Source organism: Centruroides sculpturatus, unplaced genomic scaffold, assembly GCF_000671375.1.
Source record: "Centruroides sculpturatus isolate CEXI.00-Female unplaced genomic scaffold, Cexi_2.0 scaffold2353, whole genome shotgun sequence".
NCBI classification, from domain to species: domain Eukaryota; kingdom Metazoa; phylum Arthropoda; class Arachnida; order Scorpiones; family Buthidae; genus Centruroides; species Centruroides sculpturatus.
Genome location: NW_019386462.1, coordinates 10,179 through 23,707, shown reverse-complemented (window position 1 = coordinate 23,707; position 13,529 = coordinate 10,179). Strand labels below are relative to the sequence as shown.

Here is a 13,529-nt window from a genome sequence, read left to right as displayed (position 1 = left end):
GGCTTGTTAGCCCGAATAATAGAACAAACACGCCTATTCCATACTTATTAATTCTAATGGTAACGTATCACTATTTAAATTTAAAATCAAATATTTATTTCGATATATTAAAATAATTACAATCATGAAATACAGTAACAATTAAGTCGGAAGCACAAAAATAAACCAATGAATTTTTAATGGCGACTGAAGTGCGAAATGAAAACACATTAATGTTCAAAATTTAAAATGATAATAATACATAGTGTTTTAAAATAATTATAATTTTACAGCTAAAAAAAAAATTAATTTTTTTTTTGTAAGTAAAAATAAAATGGAAATTCAGGTGGCAGCACTGTTCCCGAAATTGACAGTGTTTATGTCGTGGTGAGTAGGGACAATCCGTTCGAGCTTTCGTTTCGCTTTCAGTTTAATGCGTGTTAAAGAGTGTGACGATGAACGATTCTTGGTCTCCGATAGCCAGAGTTTACGATCCTTTAAAAGCCGGCAGCATCGATGGGACGGATACGGAACCTCACGATCACGGAGTGGTCAGAGCCATGGAGGTGAGTGCAGAAAATCACACGTTTCTTCTTTAAAACTGCGTATTTTTAGTAAAATGATATGCTTATTAAGCCGATATTCTGTATATATTACGTAGTTATTTACTACAAAATATATATAATGGCTTTATTTCGACAATAATGTGGAAGTTGTGCCTTTAATACATTCTGGATAGATCATTTGCATTATATAAAACTCTGGAAATGTTTAAGGGACAAGATGTGAACTCTGAATGAGAGGTTTTCTACTCCCCGAATTGTAGACCCCCTGTACGAGCAGAAGAGTCAGAAGAGCCGTAGCGGTATGTGTCGCCCTCGGCGGCGCCCGCAGACAACGAGAAAGAGAGGGCACAAGCTATAAAAATGGGCGTACCGGTACATTATGTGGCGTGATTTCAATGGTGTGATTTGATGTCGGATCGGTGGTTGTGCTCGGGGCTCGCTTGGCCTCAAAAACCGGGAATGGAGTTTCAGTCGATGTACCGTGAAGTTCCATGGGTGTGCTTCTGTGCGAGCAATGGAGATCACCCTGGCATCATGTGGGGTGTGAACCCCGTACTCCTAAAGCTATGTGATGTCGAGTACTCTTCAAACCGTCTAGTGGATTACTCAAAGCTGACGTTATGTGGGCTGAATGGTTAAACGTGATAATCTCGGTGACGTGACTCCCGATTGCGCATGATCTGGAAGTGGGCTGGTTTTGGAGGGTTGTATCTAGCCGAGGGTCAGGTATGGATGTGTCGTTCCTTTGAGTCTTTTGCTCTTGTGGATGTGATCTGTGGCTCCAATGAGGTCCGACTGTCTCCTTTGGAGGAGTAATTATACCATTTAAGAGTAGATTGAAAGGAAATGAGTAGTTTAGTTTGTGGCTTCTATCACTTATTTTTCATATAGTGTTATATAACCTGGTGGTATCCACTTATTATGTTTCTATTAGTTGGATTTTGTGTACCACCTCAGGTGACAATTTTTAAGGTTTTGGATGACTTCTATAAAACTAGGGTGTTTAGATCTGTGTTTAATTTTTGCATATGTTATGACTATTCTCAACTCGTGAGATGCCAGAATACCTAGAAGGAATAAAAATCTAATTATTTTTTATGCTGTAATAGTCATTAAAGGGATGTAGCCATAAATTTTTGTAGGTGGCTAATCGTAAGGATTTGTGTAAACTTAGCATAGATAGATAGGCTGTCAAAAAACTGAGTAGCGCAGAAAAATTCTTATCTTTATGGAGATAAAGGCTTGCATTTGGATTCAATTTGGCCATTTATTGTCAAAGTAACCATTACATTAAACAAGCATTAATGGCTGGTTCCTATCGTCGCAGATATGGATTCTGCATACTTCTTGGGGTAATCAAGATAATAAATTTCTGTGAATTTAATGTAAACATATTTTGATATCCCAAAAATATATTTTAAGTTGAATTTTATATCATTATTTGTATTTATATTTTTAATTGTAGGTTGAATACAGACCTTACGATTGTGTTACAAATGATCCAAAATTAACAATCTTTGTAGCCAGACTAAATCCTCAGACGACCGAAGAAACAATTAAAAAAGTATGATTTTTAAATTTGGAAATATTTTAAAAATCAAATGTACATTTTATAATGTAAATAAACATTTTTTTTAATCAGTTTTTCTCGACGTTTGGCAAGATCAAGAGGTGTCACTTGATAAGAGACATTGTGACGGGTTTTTCTAAAAGATATGCTTTTGTGGAGTATAAAGACAGAATAAGTGCATTAGAAGCTCACAGAAGAGCTTACAGGGCAGAATTGGACGGAAATAGCATATTTGTCGATTTCGAATGTTCGAGAACGCTTCCCGGATGGGTACCGAGGCGGCTCGGTAGGTCTCGCATTTAAAGTTGTATTTTTGAAAGTTAACAATTGTAAATAATTTTAGATTATATTATAATAGGAGGGGGATTTGGCGGAAAGAAGGAATCCGGCCAACTGAGGTTCGGAGGGAGAGATCGTCCCTTCAAGAAGCCGATTCTGTTGACTCCGAAGAATGCTCATGAACACAAAAGAGACAATCCCGAGTCGACCCGGGACAGAGAGGGAGTCGGCTTCCGTGGCTCGTACAACGATAGAAGTGGCAAAAGGGAGGGAAGCAGCTCTTATGACAGATACGAAGAGAGAAGCGGCGGGAGGAAAAGGAAACACAAAAAACATCTTAGCAGATCCAGATCCAGATCGAGATCCAGATCAAGAGAAAGAAAAAGAGATAAGCATAAGAAGAAACGAAGATGATTTAATGCATTAATAATTAATAAATTATCGTATATTGTACGTATCTATTAAACATGTTTCATAATTTCTTTTCCAGTAGTATTTAGAATTAAACAATAAACATTTAGATATTTATCTAGGATTAGATTAATGGGATAGGTAAATACAATACTTGAGTCAAGGGGGAAATCTTTTCCTGGGGGATTTTCTATGGGAAACTGGCTCCTACTTAGATGTTAAAGACACAAAAAAGAAAAAAAAAACTATAAAACTCCATTTCATTGATTGGGCACAATGTTTTTCTATCCGAAAAGTAAATAGTGTAACTATTTTAATAAAATTATTCCACAGACATTATTTTGAATTCGAGCATTCTCTGTCTTTTGGGTAACTTCATCTTTGGTCACGATACTTTGATATCTCCAGATTGATTAAGTATGGCAAATTCAGACTTTTACATTTTCGGCTGATGAGTGTGAACACTTTGAGATATTGTCAGATAGTACTTTCTGTCAGTTTTGGTTTTAATTATGTGAAAATGAATATTCAGTGTATGTGTAATGCCTTTGGATATTAGATGTGATGCTTACCACATATTTTTTGGATGATTTTGGCCTGGCTCAAGTTAATTGGAATTGGATGTAACATAAGCAATCAGCGGAGTGGCTGGATTAAACTTTCACATGTCATTTTATTGTTTCTTTAATCTTATGTTCAGTGATCTCTTAGTTACACAATGAACTTAACTGTAACTTTATACACACTGGGGATATGCAGTGGGTTGATAGATTCTTTGTCATTTTGTAGCATTATGTATATGTTTATTGTATGATTCTGAATATTTTTTGTCTGCTGTTTAATCTGTAGTTATAATGCTTTATTCATTTAACATATTCACTATATTAAACCGATACTTTCCTATCCCGCAAAGAAGTTTTCTTATTTTTTATAGCTTTGGGAACAGAACTCTCTTTATAACCTGCAATTCTATTTGATTTTTGTACACATTTATAGAAACACATTACATCCAAAAGTAAGAATTATTGTTTATGTATTGTTTTATTTAATGCTTACATCAATATTTTCTTATAAAATGGTATGTAATAAAATTACTAAATTAGAAAAAAACAACAAGCAGCTGAAGAAATGAGAAGTTCCAAAGTAGACCACACACAAACTCTTTCAAGTGTTGCGCACGATTTCAGAAGAATCCGTCAAACGACAGAGATTTTAAAAGAAACGTTTTACTGTTTTAAATAGCTGGTTTACATTTTTTAACCTGCTTATCGGACCATCTTCGGGTTTGAACAGACACGAGGAATGCCAATGCCAGATGGGAAAGACACGTTTAAGTAAACAAGCAGTGAGAAAGTCTGCTGCACCATCCGATAACATCACAGTTCATCCTTCACTTCTTTAAAGTATCCTGTATTTCACATTCAGTATTGACAGGCCTCTTATACCTGAAAATGGCCCATTAATATGATTGAAAATTGGTATTTTTTTCAACTTTCCCACAGATTAAATGTGTTAATGCTTTATTTTAACGTAAGAATTCTTGTCAAGTAAAATAAATGTAAACTCACCAGCTTCCAGATCTTGTGGAAAGAGCTCTCGCTCAGCTCAAACAGTAGAATAAAGGGACTATTACAAACTCCGTAATCAAAATTATCACTACAATTTAAAATCGAAATAATGACAAAAGCTTAACAGGTGTAATTTTGTCAAATTATGAGAAATTTCTGACCTTAACCCCTTTATCTTCTCACCCTGTTGACCTGTAACCACGAATTTAAAACACAAATTTTAGTTTATTTTTAAGTTTAAATGTACAAGCATTTATTTTTTAATTGAAGAATACAAAAAAATAAAACTAAGTTTATCAGTTTCACTTTTTTATCTTCCATATATTTCATAATAATTTAGATAATTTGAAATTTATTAACTTTATCAGATTTTGGAATAGAAGGGGTGGGTTTTTGAAATTTCATTTACAATGGAGGAATATAAGATCATTCTATGCAGGTTAAATGTAACTACAAAACCTCTAAAGTAGAGGTCAAAGGCCATTGTAATATTGCAAAACCATTTTGTAATATTTATAACATTATGACTTAAATTGAATGGGAATAAACAGATGTTTGCTAGAGATAAAATGTATATAAATGCATATCTTTGGTATTATTGTGTGTTAGCCGAGATGATTCTAACAGCAAATACAATTGGTAGTGTCTTCTTCCTGCTTTACACTTTTATCTTATGTAGAGGTAAGTACTTTTATACCAGTATATATTAATATTTGTTGCGTAGTTGTATGCTTTTATTACTGTTATATTGCTACAGAATTTAAGTTTAAAAAGGTATAATTGAACAGGGTACTTTTAATTTCAATAAAGAAACCAAACATATCCACATGGTGCGAGTTTAGTTGAATATTTTGAATGAATTAGAGATCAGCATTTAAGAAAAGTTGCAACATTGGCAAAGTTTCTTATGTTTATGCTCCAAATTGGTGTTGTAAAGGTACAGAAACCATTGTAGAAGTTACTTTCATAATTGCTGTACAAGATTGTGGACGGATCCAAGATCCATACACAGTTCATAAAATCGCGAGGATCTTGAGGTACCATAGAAAACAATGCTTATCTTTGGTTTATCATAGAAAGATCAATGCTAGATTTGATGTTTATATGAGGAAGCAAAGATAAATGTTGCTGTATAATTAAGAGTCCAAACTAATGAAATTAATGGAAAGGAATTTTGAGCTTTTGTAATTCACTTTATGCTAATAATGTGTCATAATTGAAACAATGTATTTCTAGGAATGTAATCAGAATTTACAATGAACGTATGGTAATTCCACTATGGTTAAGTTCGAGGAGGCTAATTAATTTTATTACTTCACTAGTTAAGCTTGAATATAAGAAATAAGGAGAAAGAGATAAAGCATTCTTTATCACTTAAGTACAGTACACCAGACACATTCACACGAAAACATTTTTAAAAGTTATATTGATAAGAATAATTTACAGCTCTAATTATCCAAATATAATTTAATGATAATTACCAATTTGTTCTTAGTGTGTTTAACATTTATTTGAATTTTTTTCTTTATTTTTTTACTTTCCTGGTTGTTATATATAACAGGAAAAGTATGTCGATCGCTCAAAAAATGAACCACCAAGATTTTCACATTTTTGGACAGAGGATATCTTGAAACGTCAAGAAAAGGGAAAATTTCGGGGTAATGTCTGTATATAATGGATGTTTGTTTGTGGGGGGTAAGGTTTTGTTTACTTCTTTGAAGCTTAATAACTCCTGTGCTTTTTATCCAACATTTTTGAAATTTTTCAGGGAGGTTTGTTTATTAGGGAAATGGATGCTGTGAAATTTTGGAGATTAAAGGTCGAGGGGTGGGGAAATAATGGGGTAATTTGTATTGAACAGTGCCGACGAAAGGAAGAGGAGGGCAAGTTTAATGACATAAGATTCAAGATGACGGTTCAATCCCACAACAAAATCTCGCACACACGGAAATAATTTGTTTAATTAACCTTTTAATCAATTTTCTGACTGTTTCGAGTTCTGTTTTTCATAGTAATGATGTCACGGCATAAATTCGCTGTTGAAATCGCGATAGTATGAATTGACGCTGTTGTTGTTAACGAATCGTGTCCATGCATAAGCCATGTTATTTAGATTCTTCAATTTTATTACATTATTATTATTGTCGTGTATGTTAACAAATGGAGACTACAAAGAATAAGAATTTATTTCTCAGTGGCGTCCTTTCGTAGTCGTTAAGAGAAACCGAAATTTGGGAATTGGTGCAGCTACGGTACCCGTAGTTATGAACGAAAGGATAACTAATAACACTGACAGGATCGTTGTCTGTATACTGCAACGCGATACGTGGGCGATCTGCCAAGGCCAGGGCAATCTGAAAAGTATTTAAATAATTTTCACTTTATCTTTCTTTCAGAACGGTAGAGGAAGCTGGGAATTAAAATATTAAACGCAAATGACAATTTAATGGGCTGTGTCCAAGGTAATGCCGACTTCAGAGAGTAAAACGGGAGGAAAAAGTGAATACAGTAGATTCTTTTTGATGATTTTTGAGGTGTGGTCTTTGAAATTCTCTTTTGTGCAAAGCATAATATTTTAATAAAGTAAAATAAATAGATTTCACTTAACTGTATTTTGTTATTTGAATATTACGATAATTGCCGCGAGTATTTACGAAGCTATCAAGGATTTATGCCGGATACAAAAGTTACCACTGTCGTTAACACGTTGTTTAACCGTATTCACACTGACTGAAGAAAGAGTGTTCCAATTCCAAAAACTAAGGTGCGATCGGCCAGATCCACATTAGGGTGGTCGAACGGTGAGGAGGGAGGCCCACATATCCAGGCCAGACCAAACATTTCTTGGGCTTTAGTAGTGCGCAAAATCAATTTTTTTTAGTTTTGTAACAGCTAAATAGGAGCCAATTCCCACAGAAAGTCCTCCAAAAAGTCATTCTCCTAGGCAGATTAAGACACAACAATCGAGACAGTGTTATCAGTTATGAATAAATTACTTTTTCTCACTTAACTATGTACCCATAGTTAAGTGCTGCGCAAATTCCCCTAATCTGAGTTTCTCTTAACGACTAAGATTGGGCGCGACTCACCATTTTGAGGGTTGTGTGGAGTCTCCATTTCTTAACTTACGCAAGACAATAATACTAATGCAATAAAATTTGAAAATCAAAAGAACACGCTTTATCTATTGACACGATTCTTTAACCTCCCAGAACCGTGCTTCCGGTTTTGGCGCTTTTACCTTTTTGCAATGAGGCATAATTGTAGAAAAATTTGCAAGTATTTTCCTTCGCGTTTTTCTCGTTGCAGTTTTAGTTATAAATTTCTTTAATCGGTATGAAAGTACGAGGGTAGATGACGTAAGAGTTGTTATGTTTAAACTAAGATGTCTCGTAGCCTTGCCCCTCCCAACCAACGAAACTATATGAAAAACAATTTTTTTGACAATTTCAACAAAAACAAAGTGTTTTACGTGCGTAAATGCGACAATGGCAGGACAATAAAACTGTTTCAACGCCATTATTTTTAGGCTTTTCGTGCCAAAAAAAAGTGCAAAAGTATTTTCTTGAATATCAAATGTAATAAATTACACAAAATGTACAACTTTATGATTTTCTATGTATGGAATAACGCAAAATAGTACTCGATATCGAGTGGTAAAACATTTATTAATCGATTAAATCGAAGGAAAAGGAGTCGGTAGCGATTTAACCGTCGATTTGCCATTGCCTCTGTTGGCTTCTTCTACTGTGACAAACGAAGTCTTTGTTTCTCTTTCTAAACAATAATTATTCCCTCCAATCTCCTTGTTAAGTAAATCTACGGGACACTTTTCTGGCGTTAATACAAAAATAACTTAAAATTAAAGTAAAATTTGTTTATTTTGGTTCGCGTGTTCCCCTATCGGATACGTTAAACTACTTTTTCGTACATAAATCGGTTATCCGAAATATCAGTTATACGAACAACCCCAGTCCCCAATTGATTCGGAAAATCGACGCTCTACTGTATTTCGAGATAATATTGTAAAAATTAAGCCATTTAATTAGTGTTTGGCTTTTATAATTTAGAGTTTCTGAGTAATTTACATTAAAATTCAATTTAGTAAAAGGAAACAAAGATTAGTGTCAGTAATGGGCTGGTCGCGTGGATTTTTCTTCACGTTAGTAACACCTAAATAGAGTCCCGTTTCCCATAAAAGTCCTCTCGGGAGGCATTCCCCTGTTTGTAATACCGTACGTTAACAAACAGATCTAGTATATCATTCAAAATATTTCTGCAGTTGCTCTTCTACAATAACACGGATGGCGCATGGATTCTAATTTCGATATTTTATAAAAAATAGAGAGGAATAACATTAGTTTTCTGGGAAAAAAACAAACAAAACATAAAATTATGGCATGAGTCGAAAGTTAAAAAATTGCTTATGGTGCCATTTGTCAGGAGAAATTAAAAATAGCTTTTATATTATTAATTATTTTGAAGTTACGCTTATATTTTTATAGCTTCTGATAATTTAAAACCCGTGGATAATACAATTGCTTGTGGATCCAATCAACCTTTAATCGTGAGACAAACGTTCGGATTTTTGATATCTCCAAATTTTAATAAATTTCGTTATGTTCCACACTTTGCTGACTGTTCTTGGACTTTAGAAAGTCCTCCGGGAAAGGTAAACATCATTATTCTTAATTTAAGGACTTTTTATATAATTTTAAATCATGAATTTAATGTTATTTTTTAAGGTTCTTACAATAAAAGTCATAGATTTTAGTCTAAACTTTAAATGCTCCGAGTCCAGTGTTCGGGTTTATGACGGAGAAGACGAAAATTCTGAATTATTTGGGATTTTCTGTGGTACCTGGATATTTAGGAGATTCGTTTCGACCGGAAGACATCTTCATATTAAATTCAATAGTTCTGATCGATCGTACCACGAAGGATTTCGATTTTACTTTGAGCATGACGATCCTATAGGTAAAAATACAAGTAGTATTAAAAATCTTTGAAATAAATTTAAATTTCTTTTATGTCGTTTGCATAGTTTCTTGCAGTGATAATGAAATCACTTGTCGCAATCAAAGAAAATGCGTATCAGATGAATATAAATGCGATGGAAGAAATGATTGCATTGATGGAACCGATGAAGAAGATTGCGGTAAATGCCATACTAAATAATCCTTATAAAATAATTTGAACAAATTTTCATGAAAATTTGTGTGCAAAATATGTGTAATTATACATATATATATGTTTAATTTTGTTCAATGCTATTTCAAGTGGATACAATCAATAAAGAACCATCTCCCTATTGCGGAATTCCTGTGATTCCACCAATCAAAGGTAACGATAGGATTGTAGGTGGAAGAGAAGCGGTACCTAACAGTTGGCCTTGGCAGGTATCTTTAGTCAAACCAGACATGGATCCATTTGGTCATCAGTGTGGTGGAAGTCTTATCAACAATCAATGGATTTTAACAGCTGCTCATTGCTTCAGGAAGTATAACGTGTTTACATCGTATGTAATTATTTAATTAACTTAAAACTCACAATTTTATATTATTTTAGGGCTATAGATCCAGAGTTGTGGGTGGTAATTTCCGGTAAACATAATAAACTTGTAAAAGATGAAACGGAGCAATATCGATACGTTAAATCCATTCATCCTCATCCCGATTATCGCGGTTATGAGCCATATAAGGTAACAATTCAGCCAAATTTTGTGTTGCTCGGTTGGAATTTATCATTATAAATGAGAACGAAGTAAGTTATGGTAAATATTTCTAAATTTAATTCAGGCATCCATTCCTTGGTTACGAAGAATGGCCAACGACATTGCTCTAGTGAAGTTGAATGCTCCCATCGAAAATAATATGTATGTGTCTCCAGTATGTGTTACTAATAAGGACTTCGACATATCTGAAGGGAGTATGTGTTATGTCACAGGTTGGGGTGAAACATATGGTATGTACTATTTTGCTTTTTATTACATTTGCAACAGATTAAAATTTATAGTTTTTGGTATTCTTGAAGGTACTGGCTATGAAATGGTATTGAAACAAGCCATGGTTCCAATAGTAGATCGAGATATTTGTAGAAAAAGTTATCCGTATTATAATGTTGGCGATAAGATGATATGTGCCGGTTACAGTAGAGGTGGTCACGATGCGTGCAAAGTAAGAAGTGCCGAAGATAATTGTCACTCAGCCATTCGTGTGTAATGTGTTTATTTGTTTATTATGTAGGGTGATAGCGGTGGTCCTCTGGTTATGTTTAACGAGAGCAGATGGATTCAAGTAGGTATTGTTTCGACAGGTGGCATCTGTGGAGAAAAGTCACAACCGGGAATATACACGGAATTAACCCATTACGTGGATTGGATACGCTCGACACTGTGGACAAATTAAGTAAAATGACTGGAAATTTGTTAATATTTCCGATTACAAGTAATTTTTAATTTTTATACAATAAAAACAACTAAGACAACGAAAAAAATCTGTATACATTTACAAATGCAAAGTACAGTACATATGCTTAAAAAACAATACCTTGCAGCTTTCGTATGTTGCAATTTTTCACAAAATTCGAATTAAACTTATACTTTAATCTGTAATGAGTTTTAGTGTTTTAATTATTTGTCGAAATCGTGTCTTTTCCTTCTTGTTTTGTTTCGTTCAATGTCACGACTTGGTGAATTTATTGAAACTTGGCAAATAATTTCATCATCAACTTTTAATCCATATAGATACGCGTTTCGGGCTTTCGCCCCTCTTCAGTCTGTTACGTAGGTTGTATCTTGTGGACGTCTGTCAGGCACTTTCCGCGTTACGTCTTCCCTTCCCTTCCGACTTGACGGCCTCTCCCGCATGTCTCGCAGCGTGAAACATCTCATTCCCAGAGTGCCCCACACAACCCCACCTGCGGCTGTATAAACATTCTATTTTAATAGTTGTAGCCAGTTTTTATGAATTTCTATGCTTAGATTCTTGTTAATATTATTTTTGTCTGTAGTAATTTCGTATCTTTCCTTGTACAATGTTCGTAAAAAACAAAGTTGATTCTATTACACTTCAAATCAGCGATGTGTTCTTTTAATCTTGTTAGAAATAAGATTAAAAGAACGCCGGAACATGAATTTCCAGATAAATAGATATCTCCAGGCCACGGATAGGCACGCTCAGGGTAATAGAAACTTCCGGTCAGCACCAAGTCAGAGAAGAGATGCATGTATTTATCGACCCGTACCAAGGACGAATAATCAGGGAAGAAGCCAGAGAACGAGAGGTAACAGAGATAACCACTCCTCGTTTGAAAGCGAAGACGACTCCCGGTGGAAAGGAACAATCTGCCTTACCTCGCTGGGATAACGCAAACCAATAATCCTGGGTTACGTTAATAATATCGCCACAAAATTTGAAAATTGATTCCAGGGAAAAAGTCACGCTCTTATATAAAGAATTGGCTAACAAACTCATGGGAGAGGCTCCTGTAAAATTTGGCACAAGGAGAAAAGTAGTAGGTGCAGAGGGAAACCCAATCCAAACAGTTGGCATAGCAATGCCAACATTTAAATTAAGGGGCCACAAATTTTTTACGTCCTGTAGAGTAGTCTTGTCCGAAGTTACTTCTCTGGAAAATCCTTTCTCGGGGAAGTCACTTCCCAAAGTGACGAGAAGTAACGTGAGGGTATTCCCTCGTTATCTCGGTTGAGGTATTATCGCCAGAGAAGACCTAGCAGATAATTCGGTCTATATCGCTCTCTTCGTTCGATTCAGAATATCCCTTCTTCCTCTTTTTTGTAGGACAGGGAAAACAGAAGTTTATACTACTTTTCCATTTGGCAAAGTAATTTGGTCATTTGCATTATTAAGAGCTAGCTCTTAATAATGCAAATGACCGAATCATTTTGCTATATGGGAGAACAGAAGTAGTATATAAAGGAATATTTGGAAAATATTTGGAAAGATATTTGGAAAATACGCTATCGGGTTACTAATGGAGATTTCTTTTAAATATTTTATGTTATTAGATGAAAACTAAAATCCAGTATATAAATTGCTTTGATATTTAACACTTATTCTAAAATGTTTGCAGTATGCATCATTAAAGTGATTTTAATTAATCCTGTTTAAATTACAACATTAGAACATGGTCCTCAGATCAGTACTAGTCTATAGACTGTGGTAAAGTTTTAGTTTTCTGCCAGGTTGTCTAATATTATGTAACTTATTAAACAGAACAAATGTTATATGTTTGTGGACTGAAAACATACTTTAAAATTTAAAATAAAATACAGTAGTTGAAATTAAAACTTTTAGTCATTTAAATTAATATTTCATAATAATTGAGAGTAATGTAACATAGTACAAATATTCTAATAAATAATGTATATCTTTCAAAACGGTGTTTTCTGACGTTGTTACATTAGAAGAGAGAATATAAGAACAAGCTTTATGCTCAAAATGCATTTAAAACAAGACATAAAACGAACAGAATCAAACAATAATAACACTGTTTGACAAGGGTTCTATTTCTGATATTAAAATGTGTGATTCTAAACCAATTTATCATGGAAAATTCAAATCTGGAAACAGAATTTTGTTGTCAGGGATACTTTTTGTGTAACGTGTATATATATGTATATATTCACAGTTCATGGCAAACACAGACGTTATAGAGAAATATGTGTATGTTGCTGCATGCAGTAATAATCGAACGTGACAATGATGTTGCTGGCCTAATGAAGGTGCTGAACTTCACCTACAGTTCACAGGAGTGGAGACTTTTCATAGATGCATTGAAAATAAGTCTCAAGGGTGTTTTTCTCCACAATGGAAATAAAATGCCCTCTGTTCCAGTTGCTTATGCCAGCTTGACTAAAGAGAATTACAAATTCTTATGAAGGATGATAAATTCATTACAATACAATGAATACAAATGGAAAATATGTGGAGACTTCAAAGTAATTGCTATGACATTGGGAATGCAACAAGGCTACACGAAGTATGCATGTTTTCTTTGCGAGTGGGATAGTCATGACAGAAATTCTAACTAAATGTAAAAAAAAATGGCCTAAGTGGAGGTGGAAAGTGGACGAAAAGAATGTGCAACATGAAAGTCTGGTAGCTCCTGAAGATATACTACTTCCACCGCTTC

At 34.3% G+C, this 13,529-nt stretch overlaps 2 protein-coding genes across 2 annotated transcripts; both read left to right on the top strand.

Annotated features, from left to right (window-relative positions):
* Nucleotides 1-434: 434 nt before the first annotated feature.
* LOC111615055 (U11/U12 small nuclear ribonucleoprotein 35 kDa protein-like) lies at nucleotides 435-2,808 on the top strand. The gene is made up of 4 exons (XM_023356426.1): nucleotides 435-545; nucleotides 2,011-2,109; nucleotides 2,188-2,401; nucleotides 2,459-2,808. Exons 1-4 carry the CDS (start codon nucleotides 435-437, stop codon nucleotides 2,806-2,808), a joined length of 774 nt encoding a protein of 257 aa, XP_023212194.1.
* A 1,975-nt stretch (nucleotides 2,809-4,783) lies between these two features.
* LOC111615054 (serine protease 30-like) lies at nucleotides 4,784-10,982 on the top strand. Its single transcript, XM_023356425.1, has 9 exons — nucleotides 4,784-5,054; nucleotides 8,879-9,045; nucleotides 9,119-9,350; nucleotides 9,418-9,531; nucleotides 9,654-9,873; nucleotides 9,942-10,074; nucleotides 10,172-10,337; nucleotides 10,407-10,549; nucleotides 10,619-10,982. Exons 1-9 carry the CDS (start codon nucleotides 4,925-4,927, stop codon nucleotides 10,778-10,780), a joined length of 1,467 nt encoding a protein of 488 aa, XP_023212193.1. The 5' UTR covers nucleotides 4,784-4,924; the 3' UTR covers nucleotides 10,781-10,982.
* The last annotated feature ends 2,547 nt before the right edge of the window (nucleotides 10,983-13,529 follow it).

Excerpts from the sequence above, each read along its gene's own strand:
- LOC111615055 (XM_023356426.1), top strand. The coding sequence starts at position 435 with ATGAACGATTCTTGGTCTCCGATAGCCAGAGTTTACGATCCTTTAAAA. Across the intron at positions 546-2,010 it reads GAGTGGTCAGAGCCATGGAG|GTTGAATACAGACCTTACGA; the intron begins GTGAGTGCAGAA and ends TTTTAATTGTAG. Across the intron at positions 2,402-2,458 it reads ATGGGTACCGAGGCGGCTCG|ATTATATTATAATAGGAGGG; the intron begins GTAGGTCTCGCA and ends AAATAATTTTAG.
- LOC111615054 (XM_023356425.1), top strand. The coding sequence starts at position 4,925 with ATGTTTGCTAGAGATAAAATGTATATAAATGCATATCTTTGGTATTAT. Across the intron at positions 9,351-9,417 it reads TGAGCATGACGATCCTATAG|TTTCTTGCAGTGATAATGAA; the intron begins GTAAAAATACAA and ends TCGTTTGCATAG. Across the intron at positions 9,874-9,941 it reads GCTGCTCATTGCTTCAGGAA|GGCTATAGATCCAGAGTTGT; the intron begins GTATAACGTGTT and ends ATATTATTTTAG.